Consider the following 22633-nt stretch of genomic DNA (forward strand, 5'->3'; position numbering starts at 1 on the left):
TCTTGATAGACTGCATAGAGGTTATCACCCTGAATTTCTGCAGAGAGCTCTGCACCCCACAGCAGTTGTTTTTCATTAATATGTACAAACCTGAAAAACAGCACCACAAAACTGACTCTTGGTTCATAGAGACTGGATTTCCTACAACATAAGGGAGAAAAAGCAGACAGCAGCCACCCCTTATGATTGCGAGGCTGGAAGTATGGGTTGTTGCATACAGATTTCTCTCTGGTGTATTGCTCAAGGTACTTAATCAGATCATAGGTCCAGGAGTCACAGAGAACCTGATATCTGGGTCTGCTCATGCAAACATCAGCTGGGGTGGTATTTGCACACATTGGTTTTAAGCACCATGTCAGAGCTTGCATACTCCATTTTTTACAGCTGATTACAACACAGCTTCTCCCGGATTGCTGTTAATGCAGGATGAGAAAGGAGGCCTGGGCATGTAAATATAAACCAGCCTTTTAATACAGTCGCTCCAGAATAATCTGACTGTGCTCACTGTAGCAGTCACCTGAGCTACAGTCCATCTCCACATCAAGGTTATACTGTCAGAACACCAGCACCGTTCACACTACAGCTCTTTCAAGTAGAAATATTTAAAAGCTTCCCTCCTCCACTATCATTCTGTCTTAATAAAAGCCTTATGGGATCAGTTTCACTCAAACAGAGTTTTTGACAAGATTATAAGTAGTTGTTAAAGGTCTGTTACAATGAGAGGATGAAACTCTGATTTTACTGAAGTTAAAGGTAAAATTCTCCCTGACTTCAACGGGCCAAGTTTCATCCATAGTAAGAAATCTTGGTTCCAGCCACTGATTTCTTAATAACTACAAAATTCCACTTTCATAAAGCTCTGAACGCTTACACCATCCAAAAGTTGTTCAACCAGCTAAAACCTACAGCACACCTTAACTACTTGAGAAAAAAGCTGTCTACAAATTATTTCACATATCACCCATAACTGCACATCAAAGTTTCATCAAACTTATGTCTAGCCTTTTCTTTAAGAACATAAAGTGATTATCAATGTTCTGTTTCAACGAGGTGCACTTTAGATGCATGAAATGAATATCCATATAAGAAATAAAGCAAGACTTCATGGCAAGGCTTCCTCAGTTTGTAAAAGTCACCTTCAAACATTTCTGCTGGAGAACTGAGCGTGCCAATTCTTCCACTAGGCCATTCCTTTTAACACAGTTGTTACAGTCTAGGATGTAGCAAGGGAATAAAATTGAGACATTTGAGACCCAGTCATATATAATGGAAGTACTGCAAGGAGAGACAGGAGCTCATTGGCAGTCCCCCAAGACCCTTTTGCAGGGCTGTGCAAGGAGCTTCTCACTGTTCCCCTGGTTGCCCAAGAGGGGCTGAAAGCACAGATATTTAAGGAATAAGGAGGAGAAAGACAGGGAATGTTCAGGGATGCCACCATGTACTTCTCTCAATGCAAGGAGTATCATCTACTACTGCTCTTGGGAAAAGTGCTGAGAGACTGAACAAAGTTATCACCTCTCTGGTGCATTGGAAGTGCAAAAAACACTTTCTGGAGTATTATCTACAGCTGCCAGATGGAAGGTGAGGGCAGTCACCTGTCTGGAGAGCGAGCAGACAGCCACAGCAACCTGCTTTTTCTTATCAGATATTAGTTCCAGTATGCAAACAAAGGAAAGAAAAAGGAGAAAGCTTTAGAAGGAGAAAGCAAAAATGAAAAGTCACCAGAGGCTTTTAGGAGAGGTTAACTCAAGTGCTGAGTAACTGAGGAGGTACTGATGAAGCTGATGCATGGGAGGTTTTGTTGGCTCTAAGGTACTGGGATTAGTACCTCAGTTATGAAGCTCTCCTGCCTGCCCTAGACCACAGAACAGCTGAGCCTTTTGAGTTCCTGTTTCTGTGCCATTGGCCTGATTAAAGGAGCATTTTAACAGTGTGCTCTGGCCCTGTCTGTGCTGGCAGCTTATGACTACTGTGGGGCTCGGGCCAGAATGGGTGTGAAGATTCAAAGTCCCCATTCCAGTATGAGGCCAGCTACCACCATTTTCCTTAGAAAAGGCAAAACGTTAACTTGAAACTCATCTCCAACCTATCTCAACATATCCCAGTCATGACAAAAAGAGCTAGGTTTATTGAGCCTCAACCAAGACATACCCAAACTGAGAAACTTCACTGCTGCATCAGACCAGGTATTTGCTCCAAGAGAACCTCAGCAGAACAATTCATACTGCACCAGCACTTCCAGTATAAGCCCTCGTGCACTCACATGGATAGCAGAATAATGGAGTCCTTTGTACTTTTTCAAACTGCAAATGCTAGGTTTGTGAAATTACTCATTTAGCCTTGACTCAGGATGCAGCTACTCACTCCATTCACCTATCGTGATGGGAACACTTTCATAACCAAACCATAACCAGTCATTATTCCTATAACCAAACCATAACTCCTACAGGGTTTTAAGGAACAATTTGTTTCACATCTCTGCAGAAAAAGTGTGTGTAACTAGTGCCTCGTTATTTTCCTTAAGTGTATACATATGCTAATATGAATATCTATATGCATATATGTAAAGGCCTGCCATGATTCTGAAGGACTTTCCACACAGTCCTATGGAATACTGTGGATGTGGATGTGCTGGGTTACCTAACGCAGTAAAGAAGCATTAGGACATGGATACACATTCAGTTCTGGTACTGATGACTGTAGAAGTCATCCTGAGTTTCACCCCTCACTAGATGATCTATCTGCAACATAGATCAGAGGGAGAAAATTGGTGATTCAAAGGAATTCAAACACTTGGAGCTGGAGTGAGACAAAATTTCAGTCCTTACCTATTTCTCTTTCTTAGCCAAGATACTACCCTTTTTCAATTTTTCTGTGATGCTTGAATGTATTATCTTTACATCACATTGAAATGTACTTTGAAAATGCCACAGAGAAGGGTTTGTGGAATAATAAGTACTCCAGTCACTGAAGTTTTTGTGAACTGTCTGTAAGTAATTCAGAGGCATGGTGAGACTGCCAGAATTCTCATTTCAACTGTACCAAATTCTTAGCATAGCTTACGTGGAAGTGAGGGAACAAGTCTTTAATTGTCTAGATTAAATACGTGGAAGACTAGGTCATCCTGAGATGATCAGAGGTGGATGGAATTGATCTCAAAAGCTCTACCACTCCCTGCGGATTACCTTTGTAAGCCCAGAGCACACTTTCTAGACAGCTGCAGAGTTAGATGTTCACCCTCTATGTATAAGAGATACTTAGAAAGTCAATGAAACAACCAACAGAGTGCTTAAGGGCACCTACAGCTAGATCAGGTTGCTCAGTTCCTGGTCCAGCCAAGCTTTCTTTCCCTTCTGGTTCCTTATATATGATGAATACTCCTTTAAACACCATGAAGAAGAACTTCAAATCTCTCCACTACTGCAGTAGTTTCTACTTAATTCTTGAATTAAAACCAAAAATTCTAATTAGTACTAGCAATGTCAATAAAGCTGACGCAATTGTTGATGTGGATAGAGTAGGAAACAACACCTCAATGAACTCATACTTCATTTTGATGTGCCACTCATTGCCCCATGTCTACATTACACATTTCAGTCACGATCATCTAAGCAGCATGGCCCTTTAGTGGCATGTTTGGCCCAGTACTAACTGAGAGAAATACAACTGTTTTTGTAGTGTTGTGTACTGGCTTCTCACTACCTCTCAAGGAAAAATCATCCCATTTGGTGACAGAACAAGCAAAGGACAGCAGTGCCTGGTTTGCACATGGGATTGTCTGGCCCCTCCTTCAGTAGAAGATCCAAGTAGGAAGGGAGCACAAAAACTGTGGCACATGCCAGAGGAGACGGAAGCTAAGGACTAAGATGGACATGGCACAGTGCACCCACCCTCCGATTTTGATACTGGCCATTAAACATTTTGATCAGTGCAGATTTTCTAACTGGCCAAAGGGGCTTTATTTCTTCTATTTCTGTCTGTAAGTATGGCACACATTCCTCCCTTGGATCTGGGTCATCTGGATGCACAACCATTATGTTCTTTCCTCCCAGATCACACAGCACTTGTATTTATACAGACAGGTACTAAAATACAGGCACTGTTTTCTATATAGACAAATGAGCCAGATTTAGAAAGTAATAAGGGATGAGGTAGACCAGGTGGGCAGTACCAACGTGTTTGGACTCTCTTACATCTAGACTGATATGCACATGGTAAGATAGGTAGGAGGGATTATGATTTGGCAGCCCTGAACACAAAGCCGAAATATTTGATTACCTTCCATGGTTCAGACAAACCATCTAGAGCTCCGAAACATTACACAAGGAAACCAGCCTACTGCATTACTTTATTCTGATATACGTGTTAGTAATTTGATGAAGTCTTCAGAGAAGGGCAAATTACTATCAATTTCCTACATGTTAGTTGTGTTGCTTCGGGAATCATCCTTTCCTCCACCCTAATACGTTCATCTGCTAAAATATTCTGAAGCATGTTAGACCTAAGAAGCTTCCATCTCAACTTGCAATACTTCCCATTTATTTCTGAGTGACTATCAATACCAAACACCCTCATTCTCAAAATCCTTCAACCCTTATTTTCTCCAAAACCATACAATATGCAAAATCTCAAATGCATCTTCCTGATCACCAGCTCTTAGCTAAGGCAAGACCTCTGGCATCCCTAGCTAGATAGCCTTCTCCTCACCCGTTCTCCTTTTATCATACATACAACTCTTTTCCCTTCATCTAAACTACCAAAGGCAGGATTGCAATTTATGGGGATTTCTTTTATTCTTCCTAAGGTATAATATATTCCCTCCTACACCCACCTAGACAAAAGTGGAGGAGTGAACCCAATTTAAGTGTGCTCACATGTTCTGTACTTGCACAGCCTTCGGCTTTATGTTGCATGAAGAGGAAACCGCAAGTTCTTCACAACACAGCTAGAGGATCAGCTGCTGCCCAGAACATTCCATAGCTTTTCTCAGCTTACACAGTGCCAACCTCCAGACTACATGAGCATGAGGGTGGAAAACACCAGTGGAAACAAGCAGATAAGATGGGATTCATGTGACTAATCATAGATACCAACAGTAGCATTCCCAGGATCCTTTTTTTTTGAAGCTATGAAAAAAATAGAAACCCCCTCAAAGAGTGGAGAGAAATAAGCATCTTTCATACTGAAGGAAATATCTACAACAGTGGAGACAACCAACTTCTTTCAAATTTCCCTTCTTTGTGCTGGGAGCAATTCTGAGCCAAGAGACTCAGCTGCAGCCATCAACATTACAGACGAATGAAATTAGCTGAGGAGGATCCCAACCGTGCACTGCCACTCTGTGTTACAGATCGCTCACTGGCAGCTTCAGTGCAAACATAACTGTACTTCAGGGGATGGTATTTCCACTTTGGCAGATGAAGATTTTAATTTCAGCTTAAGTGAAATGATGAGAGAGTTCACTGCAATGTTTTGCTCTCTTGGTGATAAAAAAGACAAGAGTAACCAAAGCAATTCTTCCACACCTACCAGGTACTCCCAAAGCTCTGCTCACAGAACCTGTGACCTGTCCAACGATTTGGGCAAAGACAGGGTCACCAATGAAGCTGTGAATACTTGGAGGATAGCCATAAGGGCATGATTCCACTCCTTCCTCTGTTATGTCATCCCCTCTTTTCCACACACAGACATAGTTTCAGGTCACCCTGTCTGCAGAAACAACTGATATTTGTCCTGATTCCTTGTTAAAAATTAGAAATTGGACAGAAACTGTACCTGCTGCCCCCAACAGAAAGATAGAACGGCTCCTGTGCTCAATACAGAGCTAAAACTGAAGCTAGATCTTTTGTAACCCCTCAAAGTCCAGCCACACATCTCCCTTATCCAAAGATGGACTGGGTCCAGTTTGGGTTTTGTCTTTTAATCAATGTTACCCTTGCTGTGAGAGTTTGTGTCTCTGATGAAGGCCTCAGAAGGGCTCTGCCCACCTCTGTTACCAGCAGAATAGGCTACTGTCCTACACTCTTCATAGGGACTATATTTGAGCAGATAATAATATCTCATTTTTAACATGTTACATCACAGCCTCCTCCTGTGCCCTTCCCTCCCTGCGGGTAATTTCACCTCTGGATTTTTGAAGCAACAAAAAATCTCAGTTCCTTGAAGAACAACTTTTGAGAAATGGGGCAATGTGCATTAAAAACAGAGAAACTAGAATTGATATACGTGCTCTTAAAACAAGAATCCTGCTGATACACTGTCCTCAGGGGAGGGCCTTTCACTTTGTATATCCCGATTTTCTCTTCCTCTGTCAAAATCTGAATTGATGATAAGCAGCTGAGAGTCCGTGGCATCATAGTTGTTTTTCACCACTCTGCAAGCTTCAGCCCAAAGTGAAGAAATTATTTTTGTTTTCTTCGAGCTTCAGGCTTTTTGAAGTTTGAATAGGAAAGCAGAGGCAGCAGGTCTTTAATACACTGAAAGGAAATGTACATTTGTAATAGCTCTCAATTAGTTTAGTAATATTTATACAATGCCCAAAGCATTGCCAGACCCTTTTCTGTAAATATAAATGGATGCAAAAATGAGACCTTCCTTCTGAAGTAAGAACAACACGCACAATTTGAACAGAAATGTTCTCATCTAGAAGGCTGACTGAAGATTAACATCTCTTTTTAAAGTATAGATTTTTTGGTCACTCCTCACTCAGGGCCATGCAAGCAAATCTCCATCTGGGAAAGGGCACTTTCTGGCACCACCAGTGCTTGCAAACCCACATATTTCTCACATAACTATTTTTCCCTAAAAATAAAAAATCAAAACAAGCAAACAAAACCTGACTTTCCCAATGGAAGCCTTGAAAACAGCACTGCATCTTCCCGTTAGTTGATGTTATAGTCAAGAGATCTACAGTATGAAATTACCAGCTTGCTATGGAAATGTTTCATAGAAGAGCAGACTGTGTGCTAACACGCATCCAGAACACGTGTAAACTTGCACATGCAATTTTAATGCTGAGTGCTAACACAGGAACTAGCAATTCCAGCTAGGCAAACTATGCATCCACTCAGAATGCCCAGCAGCATGCTGATGCTGCCATCAAGCGGATGGCCCATCTACACAACACTGAATTTTAAATGACTTCCACAAACAGTAAAGATAAATGAATTTTGGAGCCATACAAAAGATTTTGGTAGTTTCTTAACCGTACAGACAAATGTCTGCAGTCTCAAGCCAGTAAATTATGCAGATGCAGCTTAATGCAACATATTCCTGGAAGCACTCAAGGCCAGGCTGACCTGGGCAGCCTGAGTTGGGTGGGACCAACCCCAGCCCAGGGCAGGGGTTGGAGCCAAGTGGATTTTAAAGTCCCCCTCAATCCAAGCTATTCTGTGATTCCATAATTCCATGATATAAATGTAACCACAGCTAGAATCTCTGGCAGCCTTCAATTGTTGTAATAATAAAGAGGAAATCTATTTGCACATACATCACACACACGACCATGTGACAGTTAAAATTCCAAATTATGGCAGATGTTTAGATACCTAGAGGTAGCAAAGGTGGCCTGGTTCCATTCAAACTGAAGGTAAGAATTGGACTCCAAGGAGCTTAGCCCTTATCATGAGATTAAAAGAGTGTTCAGCATCTAAAAGCTGAAAAAAAATCAAGTTCAGTTGTCTATCAACTGCTGGCCAAAAGCTCAGTTATGTTCCAAAGGCAAACATCATCTGCTCCACACAATTTCTGGCCAAAAAAAAAAAAGGCATTCTTCCAGTGTTCTACAGCAAAGTTTATCAAAGCTGAAATTTTTACAGTCATCCCCCATTGAGTACAGAAAAGCTGCTCACTGAGACAGTTGAATTCTCTTAGCTTGAAAGGTCTGTTTAAACCGCTGTCCTTGAAACAGAGTAGTTTTAAGGAACAAATGAGCTTTATGCTTTCAATAGCATTTATTTCCCGACTCAGATAATCTAAATATTTTTCAAGCATTTGAAGGGACAGAAGAATAAAATTTTTGCCTGCCTTCACAAAGCCATTTTCTATACAGATGAGTGAAATACGGACCCTTTACCACAGCGCTCTTACGGAATAGATGATTGAAAACGGAGCTGCAGACAACACTCCCCTCTAGGGGCAGAGAAAGAATTTGCAACACTCAATTCAGTGGCATATCATTTGTAAACCAACAAAATAGAAGAGATAAGGCCTACCAAAATCAAAAACAATCAGAACTATTAAGCTATTCCCCGCAGATAATATTGCTGTTTATGAAATCTATCTAAAGAGCACATTGTGTTCTTATGTTCAGGCAGAAAAGTTTTAAAACTGTACGTTACAGAAGCATATTTATTGCGGTTCTACAGCAAAATATATCCTACCAATTCCTGACCTAGACTACAAATCATGGAATGAAACATGCAAAAAAATCAGTTCTCTTTATAAGTAAACACATTTATCATGAAAATATATGTACTGCCAAGGGCTAGAGCTGGAAGTTTGCTCAGCTGATCAAACTCGTATATTTGGAAGTCAAATAAGAGGAGGGTCAACGTTGGCTCAGCTGCTCTCCTCCTCTTCATTCAGGCAGCCAGATGCGAGGTTGCAAAAGCAATTCAGGCATCTTTGTCAATGACAGAGGGTCCAATCCTCCCGGCACAGATTACTCCTACGTACAGTCTGGGAAGCTCACAATTCCTCCTTGGAAATGAGGGGGATGAAGAGCTAAGGGAGGGCTGTCTCCACATCTCCAGATCCTGTGAGCCAAGTGAGTGGGGTGGGACCTGCAGAACACAAGGCTCATGCCCCAGCTGAGGTCCAGCATCCTTCACCAGCGCACTGCTGCTAAGACAAGAAGCCCTGCGCCCCGCATTCTAATTTCTCAAGAAATGCCATTCTGGCAGCACTGAGCAGCCATATCTCTGTCAAGATCTGCTTGAGGGGCTAAGCACAGGTCACAGCCATGCTGCACAGTCAGGTCAGGCTCTTCCACTGCCTCCTGGCACAGCACCACTACTGCTGATGAACTGCCCACCAAGACAGACCATGATCCTGAAGGCAGCACAGCTCCCCACATCTTATCACAGCAGCCTCTCAGCGTGAGTTTGAACAGAATAGGATGTAAACTCTTTTATTTTTAAAAAGTTATTACTTGCAATAGTGGAAGGGAAGCTATTTAAAAAGCTTTGCGCTCCATTTCTTATCACATACAGCATGGTTAGTTGGAATTTATTTCCATACACATGCACACCCACACTGAATACTCTACACAAAAAGAAAAAAAATAAAATTGTCTCATGTTTTTTAGGCTACAGAAGTATTCTGCATCTTCCTGTAGCCTACAAAAAACACAAATCCCAAGAAGCCCTAACCTAACATTTTGAGAGTGTCAGCGACACAAATCCCCAGGCTCTTCATAGAAGGGGGGGTAAGGCTGCCTGAGGCCTCCTCATCTCTTTTGCTGCCTCCTGGGTTATGAGCCAATAAAACGAGGTTGCTTGGTAAAGACATGTAGCAGGACAACAAAAACATCTGAACCAAGTCCAAATGTTGCTGGAGCAGGGCAGCCTTCTCTCTGGTACACACACAGCCTATGGCCCTGGTTTTACCACTCCCTGACAGAGCTACTTCCACAGAGCAGCTGAGAGGCAACGGCAGCTTGCTCAGGTCTTGTTCTGTTTCTTTAGGTGTCTCTGTTACTTGCTTAAAAATCATCAGGAAACACATCAGTGGCAGTCTTTGGGGGTGCACAAAGGGAGCCCTGGCTGCAGTGGGGCTGCTTTTAAGGCAAGAGTTACCAACTTTTTTTTTGAAACAGGTTTCTCTTATAGTAATTTTGACTTTCATTAATCTAAACATGTATGCATATTCTCATGTAGATTCAGGAGTTTATTGCTCTCAACAGTGACCTGAAAGGAGGTTGTGGCAAGGTGGGGATTGGTTCTTCTCCCAGGTAACAGTGATAGGAAAAGAAGTAATGGCCTCAACTTGTGCCAGGGGAGGTTCAGGTTTGATATTAGGGAGAATTTCTTCTCAGAAAGAGCAGTGAGGCAGTGGCACAGGCTGCACAGGGAGGTGGTGCAGTCACCGTCCCTGGAGGTGTTGAAGAACTGTGTGGATGTGGCACTGAGGGACATGGTCAGTGGGCATGGTGGGGGTGGGCTGATGGTTGGACTAGATGATCTGAAAGGCCTTTTCCAACCTTAGTGGTCCTATGATTCTATTGCAGCGATCACTAATTCAGCAAAAACCATGAGAAAAAACAGCAATATGTATAGCAGAAGAGAAAGTGAGCTCTTTTTTCCTTCTTTTTAACGTGACCTGTATCACCTCTTAGCTTTTTCAGCAGTTGAGCAGTTACAAATGTGATTATCTAAAGCTGTAAGGATGTACTTAAGGATACCTTACATCTCCTGTATCTCTTTTCCTCTGTTCCATTCAAGGGAAGGGATTTAACAATAGGGTCAAATAACAAATAAGTAAATAATCAGGACCAGAACATCTGTAATAAACCTTAAGAACATTTAGGTGCCTCCATACAGAAATGTAATTCCTGAACCAAACAAACATTAACCACTTAAAACCCCCCAAAACTCTACTAGCCCTAAACAGCCAGCCCCACAGCCAGGATAGGAGTGCTTACCTTCACTGGGGGGCAAGTTCTCAAAATTCTCATTTCTAGGCACCCCAGGACCTAATGCCAGCTCCCCAGACACTCTGACGGGACTCGTGCTCCTATCAGACTAAAGGGCTCCTATCAGACAAGCTTAGAGTAGTAGGTTTTTTCTTTCATCTCTTTTCAAGTGTTCTCTATACGACTACACTCTCAGAGAAGACTTTGCTGAAGATACATGGAAGTCTTAATTACTACAGCCTAATTACTTTTAATGAGCAAATCGCCATATACTGACATGGGATTTGGCCTGAGAAGAACTTCAGACAATCCTCTAATGTCACTGATATTATATATAATATCTAGGTTATGCAATGATGAAGCCTGACAGTATCCTCTAGTCAACCTGAAGAACCCTGAAGAACTCAGATGCAAATTTGTCCTCTGACAGTGTACTGCCAGCTTTGTTTTCAGGAAAATACTTGCTAAAACAGCTCCTCAGCGCTTCTAGCATACTTCATTTATCCCTGTGATGATTTGCCTTTTAGAACAATTAGTGAAATAGAGAAAGTAATAACAAAAGCTTCAAGGGTTCAAACTGTAGTGCCCCAGAACAAGATGCCAGTCTGTGTGGCCTTTGGGACAGTTCTGCAATTAGCACTGCAGCTACAAACACAAACAGTAAGAGGGAACAGATCTGCACTAAAAAAGATGAACAGAATCATCGAATCTGTTGAGAGTATGTTTTTCACTTAATCAAAGGAAATATCTAAGCACCAGCAGTATTCAGAAGCTACAAATTAATTGGTACTTGTAGGCAGTGATTACGTTTTCCTCTTTTCTTGCTATTCATATTAATATCTGTGAATGACTGGTTGCATGGCTCTGCTGTGGGTGGGGCAAGTGCCATGCTTCCCTCCTGAATTTGCAGATCTACCTGGGAAACTGCATAAGAATAAGTGAATCCAGGGTGTTACCTCATTGTGTACAGCAGAGTGCCATCATCCTCAAGGCGCAGAAGTTTGTTTGGTGTCGTCATGTTGTGAGCAATAGACTTCTTGCCGTTGTGGAAAAAAGTGTCTGGCGTCCAGATTTTGCTGGCAAGCAGGTTGTTGAGAGGGAGACGCTGCATAGGTCCTTTGAATCGAAGCCTTTCGTCCTTCCAGCTTTGTCGGAAAAACACATCTATGGTGTATTCCTTGCACAAAGAAACAAGCAGGTTACCATAGGGTCAGTAAACACAAGTGAGTCGGAAGCCATGTGCTAGAACTTACCATCTCTGTGTCTGACACCGGGCCAAAACTGGTAACATAGATGTCTGTTTTCACCTGAGTTATTCTCTCTGCAACAAATATAGACTCTGAGTCAGTAATTGCTTTAAGATGCAGTTCGTGCTTCTGATGCATTTCTCTTTTAACAACTTCTGAATCACTCCAAAATCCCCAAACGCTTGAAATTAAGAAAATGTTTAAAGAGACATTTCATCCCTGATCAAATGCAAATATCAACCGTTGAGAGCCCAGGCTCTTTCCCTATGATCACTGGAATGAAACGGGCCCTTCAAGGTTGCAGTTCCCCTGACCTCACTTTCAACATTGGCCATAGGGTAAGTATACCTTGGAAAGGCCTGTTTCCCTCCAGTTACCGGGTTGGTTTGCTTGATGGCAGACATCTGTACTACAGTTGTTCAAAGTTAGGTGGAATTAGTTCTACTGCCCAGATTTTCAAGACTCAAGCCTGAAGCCCAGAGGAGCGCCTTGAGGCTTCGAGGCCAAGACACCTAGAGGCTGGTATAGAGCCTCAGAGATCTAGAGGGAGGCCTGAACTAAAGGCCAAAAGGCATACTGGTCACAAAGCTGACAAAGAAATCTTTAGACTCCGAGGCCAAGCATGCTGCTAGAGGAATGCCAAGAGACAGCCTAAGAGTCCCCAGGGCAGAGGCCCAAAGGGAGACCTAGAGAACTATAGGCATAGCTTCCTAGAAATTTCAGAAGTTCATTACATAAGATGGGAGCACTGAGCCCTATTTTCAAGCATCTCCGTGTAAAGTGAGAGGAAAAGGAGAGAAAGGAATGAAAGCAATGTGTTGGTCTCATAAGAGGAAGGGGTGGGGGTAGTTGGATTAAAAAAGGGCGAGGAAGAAACATAACAGATGGTTTACACATGAGTAGAAGATGAGAGAAATCTGGAGGAAAGAGAGCTGAGAGAGGGCTCAACAGGGTTAGGATGGCAAGTAACTACTCACATGTTACAGCTTTAAAATAGCTGCTGTAGAGGTTATTGAAATGATGTATCAATAGAGCTTTGCTGTAGCTGTCTAAATACAGGAGGTCTGGGGTTCTGTTTTTAACAGAGGTTCTTGTCACTGGCATAATTTTATACATGCTGACCAGCTAGGGAACCCTGCAGCAACCTGATAGCACCCTGTCTCGCTCACCTTAAAAGAGAGAGAAAAGAAATCCAAACTGTATTCAGTCGCAGAAAGCAGGCATCATACATGCTCTCCTCACTCAAATGATTCACACGACCAACAGAAAAAGCCTTCAGTTATTCTTGCACAGAGCTCTGCCTGTCCAAAGACAAGTCTACTTTCTGGGCCCTGTTTGGTTAATGAAACCCATCCCTCTTATCAAGGCTCTGCTGATAGCAGGTGCCCTGCTTAGAGACATAGTTTTGTGGGCAATACGGTTGGCACCGGGATAGTTGACTAGATTATTTAAGAGGTCTTTTCCAACCTCAATGATTCCATGATTCTGTGATTCTGTGGGAGGGTGGCAAGGGGTCAATGACCACCGCTTGCACGTTCACTGCCACAGCCACCCAGCTCTGCTACCTCCTAGTCCTGGGCGCAGCCGGTTGTCGTAGCCATCCAACAGGCCATCCAAGATCCTGGTGAAGATGGTAATGTTATCATTGGTGTCCTCTTTTCCTGGTGCTGTCGGCGTTTGAGATAAGCTGTTTCATGCGAAAGAAAAGAGACTCATCAAAAGCTGTTAGCATCATGGGGCGTCAGACTTGTGGAAACTGCATAAGAGCCTGCCTCCCCTCTCATTTCACCTGCTCCTTGTTTTTTCCTGAAAGGAATACTGCAGAATGAAACCCACAGTTCTTCATTCCTCATCTCTCCTCTGCATTATTTAGTTTCCCTCCTTGTAGTACGCAAATAATAACAGCATGTAGTGGGCCTCATTCCATAAGGTTTCGGCCAGGTTTGTTTTCTTCTGCTCTTGATCTGAATTCTTTATTTCAGTGAGTTACAGAAAGAAGTGTTTCAGATATTGACCTTCAAGCCAGAAAAATATTACCATGTTTAATTCATAACTTGTCTGCTCAGGTCTCCATGGCTCAGATCTGAAGCTGGCTTACAGAAAAGCACCTACAAGGATTCCCACAGCACAGCTGGAACTTGCACTTCTAGCACCATTTTATTTTCATTCAAGAGAATCCTGTGGTTACTAATGGTTTTGCTTACCTCAAGTTTATCAATAAAAATACTTCACCTGCAGCAAGCAATGAGTGCTTCAGATGGAAAGCTTGCTCAGACTCAGTGTTTGATTCAAGTTTAAGTCTCTACTGAAATTGCCAACAAATGTTTCATCTGCTACAAAGGGCACATCACTCTGCTGATAACCACACACCATCTTAAGCACCCTGTCAAGGGACAGAGATCACTTACACTCAATCTGAACTCATTGTGACCGAGTGACCCAGAGTTTACAAAATAAATAAAATCTGTGTTTATTTACTAATAGTCAGCAGGGAAATAAGTCTATAATTAAGTAGAGAGTCTCAAAGCACTCCTCTGAATACATTGCCTTGCAGAACATTTGTAAAATATGCATTATACTTACCTAGCAAAACTGGATTTATAAGAAGAAAAATAAAGGACTTCAACCTGGTTTTCCCTTCACAAGGCTTACACTAACAGGACCTTGCTGACACCCATGTACGTCACTCTTGGTGCAGACTGTTTGGGGACACAAGGTCTGCCTCATGCTGGTGGTCACATAGCCCCTCCCAGTCAGACCCAGTCGTGCATCTGTCCCCCAATACATCTTGTGTGCTTCTGCTGAAAAAAGAAAGGATTGCAAAGCCTCTCAGGAAAGGGGAGCAAGGAGCTAGTATGATTTCTAAAAACACCAAATCATGAGGAAGCACTTGACCAGAAGTGATCCTCACAGCACAGGGGATGTTGGCACTGAGGTAATGGCTTTAAGTTGCAGCAGGGGAAGTTCAGGCTGGCTATTAAGGAAAAATTTATTCTCAGAAAGAGCGGTGAGGCAGTGGCACAGGGAGGTGATGGTCACTGTTCCTGGAGGTGTTCAAGAACCGTGTGGATGTGGCACTGAGGGACTTGGTCAGTGGGAATGGTAGGGATGTTGATGGTTGGAGTAGATGATCTTAATGGTCTTTCTCAACCTTAATGATTCTATGATTAAAGAGACATTAGACATCCTGCCTGATATGCCAAGCCATTCAAGACAAATACTATACTGTTTGTCAATCATAATCGAATGAGCTCACTACTGAGTGTTACAAGCGACAGTCTAACAAAAAAGGACAGGAGATGAAACAATCACAGATTCTTCAGCTATCATAATTAATGCTTTGGTAAAAGCACTATTTAAAACTTTTCTCATTTCTTTTTAGCCTTTTTCTCAAGAGAAAGAGACATGCATCATGCTGTCTGCCTGTTCCACCGCATCAACATAGGAATCCATTCCCACTTTCCAATGCACGTGACAGAGAGGCAGAGAGATCAAACTTCATTTCATTTCCACAAGTTTCACGAGAAGCAGTGACTAGACAAGGGGAGAGCGATCTAAATTAATGCCTCATTAAGTAAAAATGGGAGGTCAGCAGCCATCTATTCCCTCTGGCTTGCTGACTGGGCCAGTCAGCACGTATGTAGCTCAAAAACAGCCTCAGCAAAATCAGCCCACCTCCTCTCTGCTAATTAAGAGATACAGAGGAGATTTGCAGGCAATTAGGAAAGATACAGGGAGAAATGGACTGCAGAGGTAAAAGACAGGTGGTGCAATGGGCGATGGGAACAAGGGATGGCAAATATGGAGCAGGGATTATTGTAAAGGTACAGTGCCAGGCACGCAGCATACAAAGCTTCACTAGTTTCTCTGCTCTTGAAAAAGCTTGTTATTTTTAGTGCTCACATCTGAATTCAACACCAATTCAGCTCAGAGAGAAGATTTCCATTGAACTATTTTCATAGGGATGGGACAAAATACAACTAGTTCTCATAACCTCTCCAATAATACAAGTAATTGATGGTGCTTTGTTCTGTCTTGGCTATAGACATTTCACCACAACACTATACACACCCTAAGTACTGAAATATGTGTATAGTTTTGTACAGTTCACAGAAAGATCTAATTAATAGATAAAAAAAGCTGGGGAAGTGACTAGGATGAAGACTCATAAAAAGTCAGCACTTCATCTGCAAAACAGCAATCCAATTTAGATTTGGCAGATCACTTTACCCGAAAAAGACGGCATCTGATGCTGACTTTCAGAGAAATGTCAGTATTGTGTGAAGTTCTGTCTGTAGATGGATTACTGTTTGCCATTAATGCAAATGTTGCTTTTTATTTCACAGAAAAGTTAGCATTTTGTGTGTATTCCTGAGATTGCTTATAAAATAGCAATTCTCATTTTGGTGTAAATGCTGAAGTTGCCTTTTACAACGTAAGAGCTTTAAGACTGCACTGGCAAAGTTACATACGTTGTTTTATATTAGATACTGTAGCTCTACGAGTAGTGAGAACACAGGTGATATCTTAAACCAATTATTTCCACATGCATGAAGACTAGGTTTTATCATAAAAATTGGTAGCTAAGCACATTATCTTCTTGTTGCAACCAAAAATGTTTTTAAGGGAATGTTTGCAGTTACGGAGTAAAAATAAACCTAGGAAAGAACCTTCGAAGATGCTAAGAAAATTCAAAGATAATTAAATTTAAAGCTCGGTATTGAACATAAACTAAACCAACCAGGAATACTTCTCATTACATTTATTTAATATTGCAGTTTCAGGGTGACTGAAAAAATCATACGCTACAGAAAGAGCCATCAGAGCTACAGAAAGAGCCATCAGAGTAAAATCCACTAACTCTAAAAACGCTCAGCTACCTCTTCTGATGAGTTCATCGCTTACCATTTTAATCATTGCCTTTTTTGCCATCTAGTCAAAATCGTGTCATGTTCTATTCATAGTTCTGTTGTAATAAGAGGAAAACAGACTACAGACACTTCACAATTTTCCCAAAACATTTTTTTTTTAAGTGAGAGACACTAAAGAAATAACTGAGGAGTACTTTGCGATTGAAAGCTGCATTTTTTCTCTCTAAGAATGAAGTTTACAAGAACTTGCTTCAATAGGATTAGGAATTATACCAGGCCTCAAGACAAATCAGCAGTTTATGTAGAAGATGGTGGAGAATCCATTTGCACACTTCTGGATACTGTCAGCTGGCCAGATATCAAAGGAAATAGATTCATTTCTCTAAGTGAGCATCTCACCATCCCTTTGTCACCGATTCTTGAGATCTGAAAATGCCAATATTGTTTTGTTAATTTGTGCACCAAAACCTCAATTCTTCCACAAAAGATCAGAATATGGGAGAGGACTGACTGAAAATAATGAAACTTCAATGGTCCCTAGAGATTCTTTAAGAATAATGACGTTTTTTTATTCACCAAGAGCTGTACTTCACAGCCTTCTAAGTACAAGCCTTCTGTGAGTATTGTGATGAAAGCCTGTTTCCCATGGGGTAACATTTTATCACCTTCACCCCCTGGCACCTTAACATCCATTTCAGCATCTCCCAACACCCCCTGTGCTTCCAGGCTGCCAAAATGCAGGCTCACGGGCAGCTTTCTGCTGGGCAGAAGGGTGAACCTCCACCTGCCTCCTCTCAGCATTTCTAGCAAACCCGTTTTTCCATTTGTTGAATTGGGCTGATGGGTTCATAAAGTTATCTGGAGCCACTGAAGAAAGAAAAAACAGGATACAAAACATAAATGGATGAGCACAACCATGTAAGCATATGATAATTTACAGAAAATTAGTCTTAAAAATATGAGGAAGAGCTCCCTAGCATCTGTGACTACTCAGCAAGTGTAAACCAGCAGAACTAGCTGCTCAGTGCTGCAGAGACCAATGTGAAGTAAATGCCACGAGCTGAAGGGGAGGTATGCTTAGCCTAAATAGTAGGATTATGTTCTCAGTGATAAGGGCAGTGAGCTAATGGGAAAGTATGTGAAACCACCAAGCTGCCACAGCAAGAGTCTCACCACGAGCAGAGACGTGTTGCGTTGGCTACAGCTACGTTTAATTGCAATCTTCTGCTTCCCATGTTTCTACAATTGGAAATATTATTAGCAGATGGTAGCTGATCTGTGGTTACACCAACAACATCCGTCCCTGCTGGTTCAGCTCTCGGACAGATTCCTGAAACTGCATGACAAAATGCAAGCATGCGCAGGGAGCGCGTGCTGCCAGTACGTCAAGAGGGATGTCCATGGGCAGCCTGGGGCTGGCAACGAAGAGCCAGTGTGCAGCAGGGAGGGCGGGCACAGCGCCAGGCATGTGGGACATCTTCCTGCTCATCCACAGCAGTCACCCATCCTGACAGCCCACACAGGGCAGGGTGCTCAGCAGTGTCACTGCACCCCTCTGCCAGGACAGGATCCTACCCATGGGGTGCTCAACCCAAGGTGCTCTGCCTCACCACGGATCACCACATCACCACGGTAATCTTGCAGAAACTCAAATCCAAATATTCTGTTTTTCCTCCGACCTGATGGCAGGAGAGCACCCACCTCCTGCGTGCTATTGGCAGTATTATCCTACCTTGCAGACATGAAACACGACTGAATTCAATGCAACCCTTCATGTCAAACAGATGGAAGAAATCAGATTCTCATCTCATCTGAAAACATTTTTCACAATTATGATTTATTTCTAATGATTCAAATTACTGCCTAAGTGCTATATGCTTTAACTTTTGGTTAGCCCTGGTCAGGCAGTGGGACTTGATGATCTTTGTAGGTCCTTTCCATCTGAGCTATTCTATTGTATTCTAGTTTAGTCTGGTCTACTCTATTCCAAATATTCACCTTCAAGACAACTATCTTGAAATACTTCAGTAGCATATCTTAGCTCCTCACAACATTATGCAACTCCAGGCTGAAATCACAGAAGCCTGAAAAAGCCTCAACCTGTGCTGGACTCGTTACGCAGAGTGTGGTCATAAAATTGTTAGGCAACAAGAATACTCTTCTCCTTTAACCTATGTCTTGAAAGTTTGATTCAGTGACTTTTCTTTAAATAACTTTTACAACAATGCCTACAGTCTTTCTTTCTCTACAGCCTACTGATGGGGATAGCACTCAGTAGTCATTCCACATTTATGTTAACCGTTAATCACAGACTTTTGCTGAGATTTCTGAAGTAGCCTAGGAGACTGAGATACATAATTTCTATTTATTTTACCAGGCATCGTGCATCAGAATCCCCAAAGGTGGCTTTGGCTATGTCAGCAAACACTGTATTTATGATTTAATATAATCATGGAATGACTACAGAGAACTGTAAACAAATCTCTGCCCTCATCTGTAATGCCCTACTGTATTTTGTGTCTAATTTGTGGCCACTTGACCAATCACTTTTGTTTAGCACACTGCTAAAAGCACTGAAATGTAGCAGGGCAATTCAAACGTGGATGAAGCTAATAAAAAATAATCTGATAGCAACAGCAAGTATTATCAGTATTAGATTCTGGATCGTAGCAGTTAATAAAGCAGCCTACATGCAAATTGTACCGCTCTGTCCTGAAGAGTCAGTCCCAAAGCACTTAGCAAATTACACTCTGAAACTGCTTCTGCCTCCGAAACAGAAGCGCTGGAGCATCCTCTGTCTTTTGAGCAGGGTCAAAATTCAGCCCTAAGGCAGCGTGTGAGTGGTGCAGTGAATTGGAGCTGCTTATCTCTGCAGGCCCCGACTAAAATTACGAGATCAGAAATTGGGGGGTGGGAGGGCAGTTACGCGATGATCTCATTTTAGTGCACAGCAGCTTTTGGATAACTCACAAAAACAAATGTCCTAGATTCCTCTAGCTGTCCTCTGGCAGGTTATGGGCCGTGAGGATACCTACTTAGGACTGGGATTCAGTGTTTACCTGAAGTTGAAAGGGAGAGTTAGGCCCTCTGTTCTGCAGTACTGCATATCTGTTCTTCTCTTAGAGGAGTAATGCAGTTACAAGGTAGACAAACCCCGCACCAAAAATGTCTTGCCAAACTACTGCAGTTGAAACCTTCAGCTGGGATGAAGGAAGGTCAGGAAGGGTTACAGCCCGTACAGTTTTCTCAATGTGAGAATACTTTGTTAAATCCCTGCCATGCCAAGACAAGGGACAACCAGTCCCACACCATCTTAGTCCTCTCCATTTCTGCTAGAAAGCCCAGTGGGAGTTTTGCCCTAGGCTGCAGTGAAAGCAGACTCCAGCTATTCCAAGATGCCCACAGTGGACTGCAGCTCTTTGCCCTCCCTGCGGTGTGCAGGTCTGCAGCTGCTCAGACACGGCACCGTGCTCTCTGTAGGACTGCACAAGGCATACACTGAAGAGAGGGCTCAGTCCTGTTTACAGTACAGACAGACATCTTTCAAATTCTGGTCTTTCTTCCAGTTCCAATCTGGAAAAAAAACATTTTAATTGAAACCAGAAGCTGATTTGCATCTCCATTTTGTACCTTCTTCTAGCAAGGCACTGATGGGCATGCTTGTGAATCAGCACACGGGGAGGATTCATTTCTTTCTTCTAGTGAAATCATAAATAATTGTTCTCCTCCACAAAAAAAAAAAAAAGAACCAACCTACGTTTCCAGGGCACTTGCTAAATGCTTCTCAGTGGCACATTCTTATTTTGAAAAGTCCATAGGATCTCTAGGTTTTGGGGAAATGGATAGCTAGGGGGTTTCTGCTTTTCTGTTTATCGAAGAACAATCGTAGGAGTATTTCACAATAGTATTTCTGAATGTCACCGTCAAGACAGCATCTACAGCAAAATCAGGAAACGGAATTCCTTGTTACATGCTTCTGAGAAGTGCAATTTCTGGTTATCTCAGCAAGTTTCCAACTCAGCTGTCCCTCCGAGCTGTCCCAGTGCTGGAGTCTGACCCAGCCGAGAGCACACCCTGTGTCCTGCTGTGCAGCACTGCCTGTGCTGTGCCCTGCTCAGATCACCCAGGCCCCGTCCAAGCTCTCCACGTCCCCCCCTACAGAAGCCCTCCTACAGAAGCAGTATGAGATGCTGAGGTGGAGCAGGAAAGCAACCCACCCCTCTTCTCGCAACACCGCAATGTTCAGATCAAACGCAAAGCTGGCTTGTTTTGTTCTGCTGCTCCACACCGCATGGAGCCAAAGCTTTTCATTTCCTTCCAAAAGCCACAGCAAAAATCCAAACGTAATTGGCAACTTACCCGAAGCGGCCGGCTAAACTCATGGAGACGCAGAAGAGGAAGAAGTTTTTGATCATGATAAAGCCAGAGACCGTTCCATTGTCCATTCCAGAGGAGATGTGTAACGCAGGTGGTTGCTTGGGGGAAGGTGCAGCTGCTCACTTTGGTCTCACTCTGCAACAATGCAAGAAGGAGAAATTATCACAGGTCGGAGCAGCAGGACGGCCGGGCTCAGCCAACACCATGTCTTCTGCTCCCTGTGTTTCTCACAAACTTATGGAGGCTTATGTAAACATCAGCTGTTTATGTAAAATTCTATACTGGCAAGGACATGCTTTACCTTCTGCTGACAGCAAACTGCAAAACAGGGAAAATTCTTGGTGGCCCACTTTTGCTTTCCATTCGTTCGTCACAGAAGGCATAGTCACCATTTTCCATGTGCCGCTTCCGACCCTTTCCCCATCTCGACAACTTCCCCACGTCTGCAAACCCAGGGCTGTATGCAGCCTCCGCATCCCCGTGCTCCGTCGCAATCTTTTCCCATTAACTACCCGGCTTCCCTTTCCAAAATCCCAGTGAAAATGCCAAGAAACACCTACTGCTTCTTGGAATCCACGCTGCTGATGCACGGCTTCGCAAAAAAATGGGGGGGGGGGGGGGGGGTTGGGGGGTAGGGGGTGTCAAAAGTGACCTTCCTCGCAAAGGCACGGGAACCTCCTGCTATCACCGAAGCTGCTCCAGTGCCTGCTGCTCCTCGGGTACCTGCCTCAGCCACCACACCACCGATCTCAGCATCGTGTGCTACCGTTTTCCTCTGTGCCCTATTATTATTAAAAAAAAAAAAAAGGCAAAAATAAAAACCAAACCCAAAGACCCCCCCACTCCCCACTAAATCCCGGAAGGAACCGCATGCCATTGCCACCCGCTCCCCATACCACACCATAGCCCCGCTCCACAACTTGCTCCCCCGGCCCGAACGCACAGCCACCCCCGCGCCGCTGCCCCGCGCCGCGTCCTGCTGCCTCCGCACCGCACCGCACCGCACCGCACCGGGGTCCTGGATAGCTGCTCCCCGCAGTCGCTTCAGCCCCGGCCCGCCCGCACCTGCCCGCACGACGCGCCCCTTCCCCGCGTTCCCAAAGTTTGCGGCCGCCCTGTGAGGGTCCGTCCGCTTCTCCCGGGCCGGACTCGGGTCCCGCCGCTTACCCGCGAGGTTCGAGGGCGAGGGGGTGGCGTCGGCCCGAAAGTTGCGGCGCGGAGCGGGAGCGGCGCCGCTGCCTCTCCCGCCGCTGCCAGGCGCGGCCCCGCCGCAGCGCCGCGCCCGCGCCGCCCCCGCGCGCAGCCCGGCAGCGGGAGCGCGGTGGGTGCACGGGGCGCGCCCGACCCCGGGGGTCTCGGCACGGCACGGCACGGCACGGCCCGGGGCTGCGGACAGTGAAGGCGTGGGCGGGGCGGGACTCCTCGTCCGCCCGCACACACCTGGATGCGGGCTTATGGGCGTGTGGATGGGCATAGACACCGTGAGCTTAGTCGTCTTCTGTAGG

General features: G+C 43.8%; 1 protein-coding gene across 2 annotated transcripts in view; it reads right to left on the minus strand.

Moving 5' to 3' along the window:
- The window catches only part of GABRA5 (gamma-aminobutyric acid type A receptor subunit alpha5), a 53339-nt gene extending 30938 nt beyond the window's left edge, over positions 1-22401 (minus strand). Inside the window, exons 1-6 of one of the 2 annotated variants that reach the window (XM_048965019.1) lie at positions 22296-22401; positions 21781-21910; positions 21111-21263; positions 13446-13567; positions 11887-11954; positions 11590-11810 (exon numbers count right to left, since the gene is read on the minus strand). In XM_048965019.1, the coding sequence (XP_048820976.1) occupies positions 11590-11810; positions 11887-11954; positions 13446-13567; positions 21111-21196 (497 nt within the window). In that variant the 5' untranslated portion in view covers positions 21197-21263; positions 21781-21910; positions 22296-22401. Of the gene's footprint in view, positions 1-11589; positions 11811-11886; positions 11955-12857; positions 13050-13445; positions 13568-21110; positions 21264-21780; positions 21911-22295 lie in introns of those variants that run through there. The other variant, XM_048965026.1, reaches the window with a different exon arrangement.
- Between the last annotated feature and the right edge of the window lie 232 nt (positions 22402-22633).

This window comes from Lagopus muta, chromosome 1 (genome assembly GCF_023343835.1).
Source record: "Lagopus muta isolate bLagMut1 chromosome 1, bLagMut1 primary, whole genome shotgun sequence".
NCBI classification, from domain to species: domain Eukaryota; kingdom Metazoa; phylum Chordata; class Aves; order Galliformes; family Phasianidae; genus Lagopus; species Lagopus muta.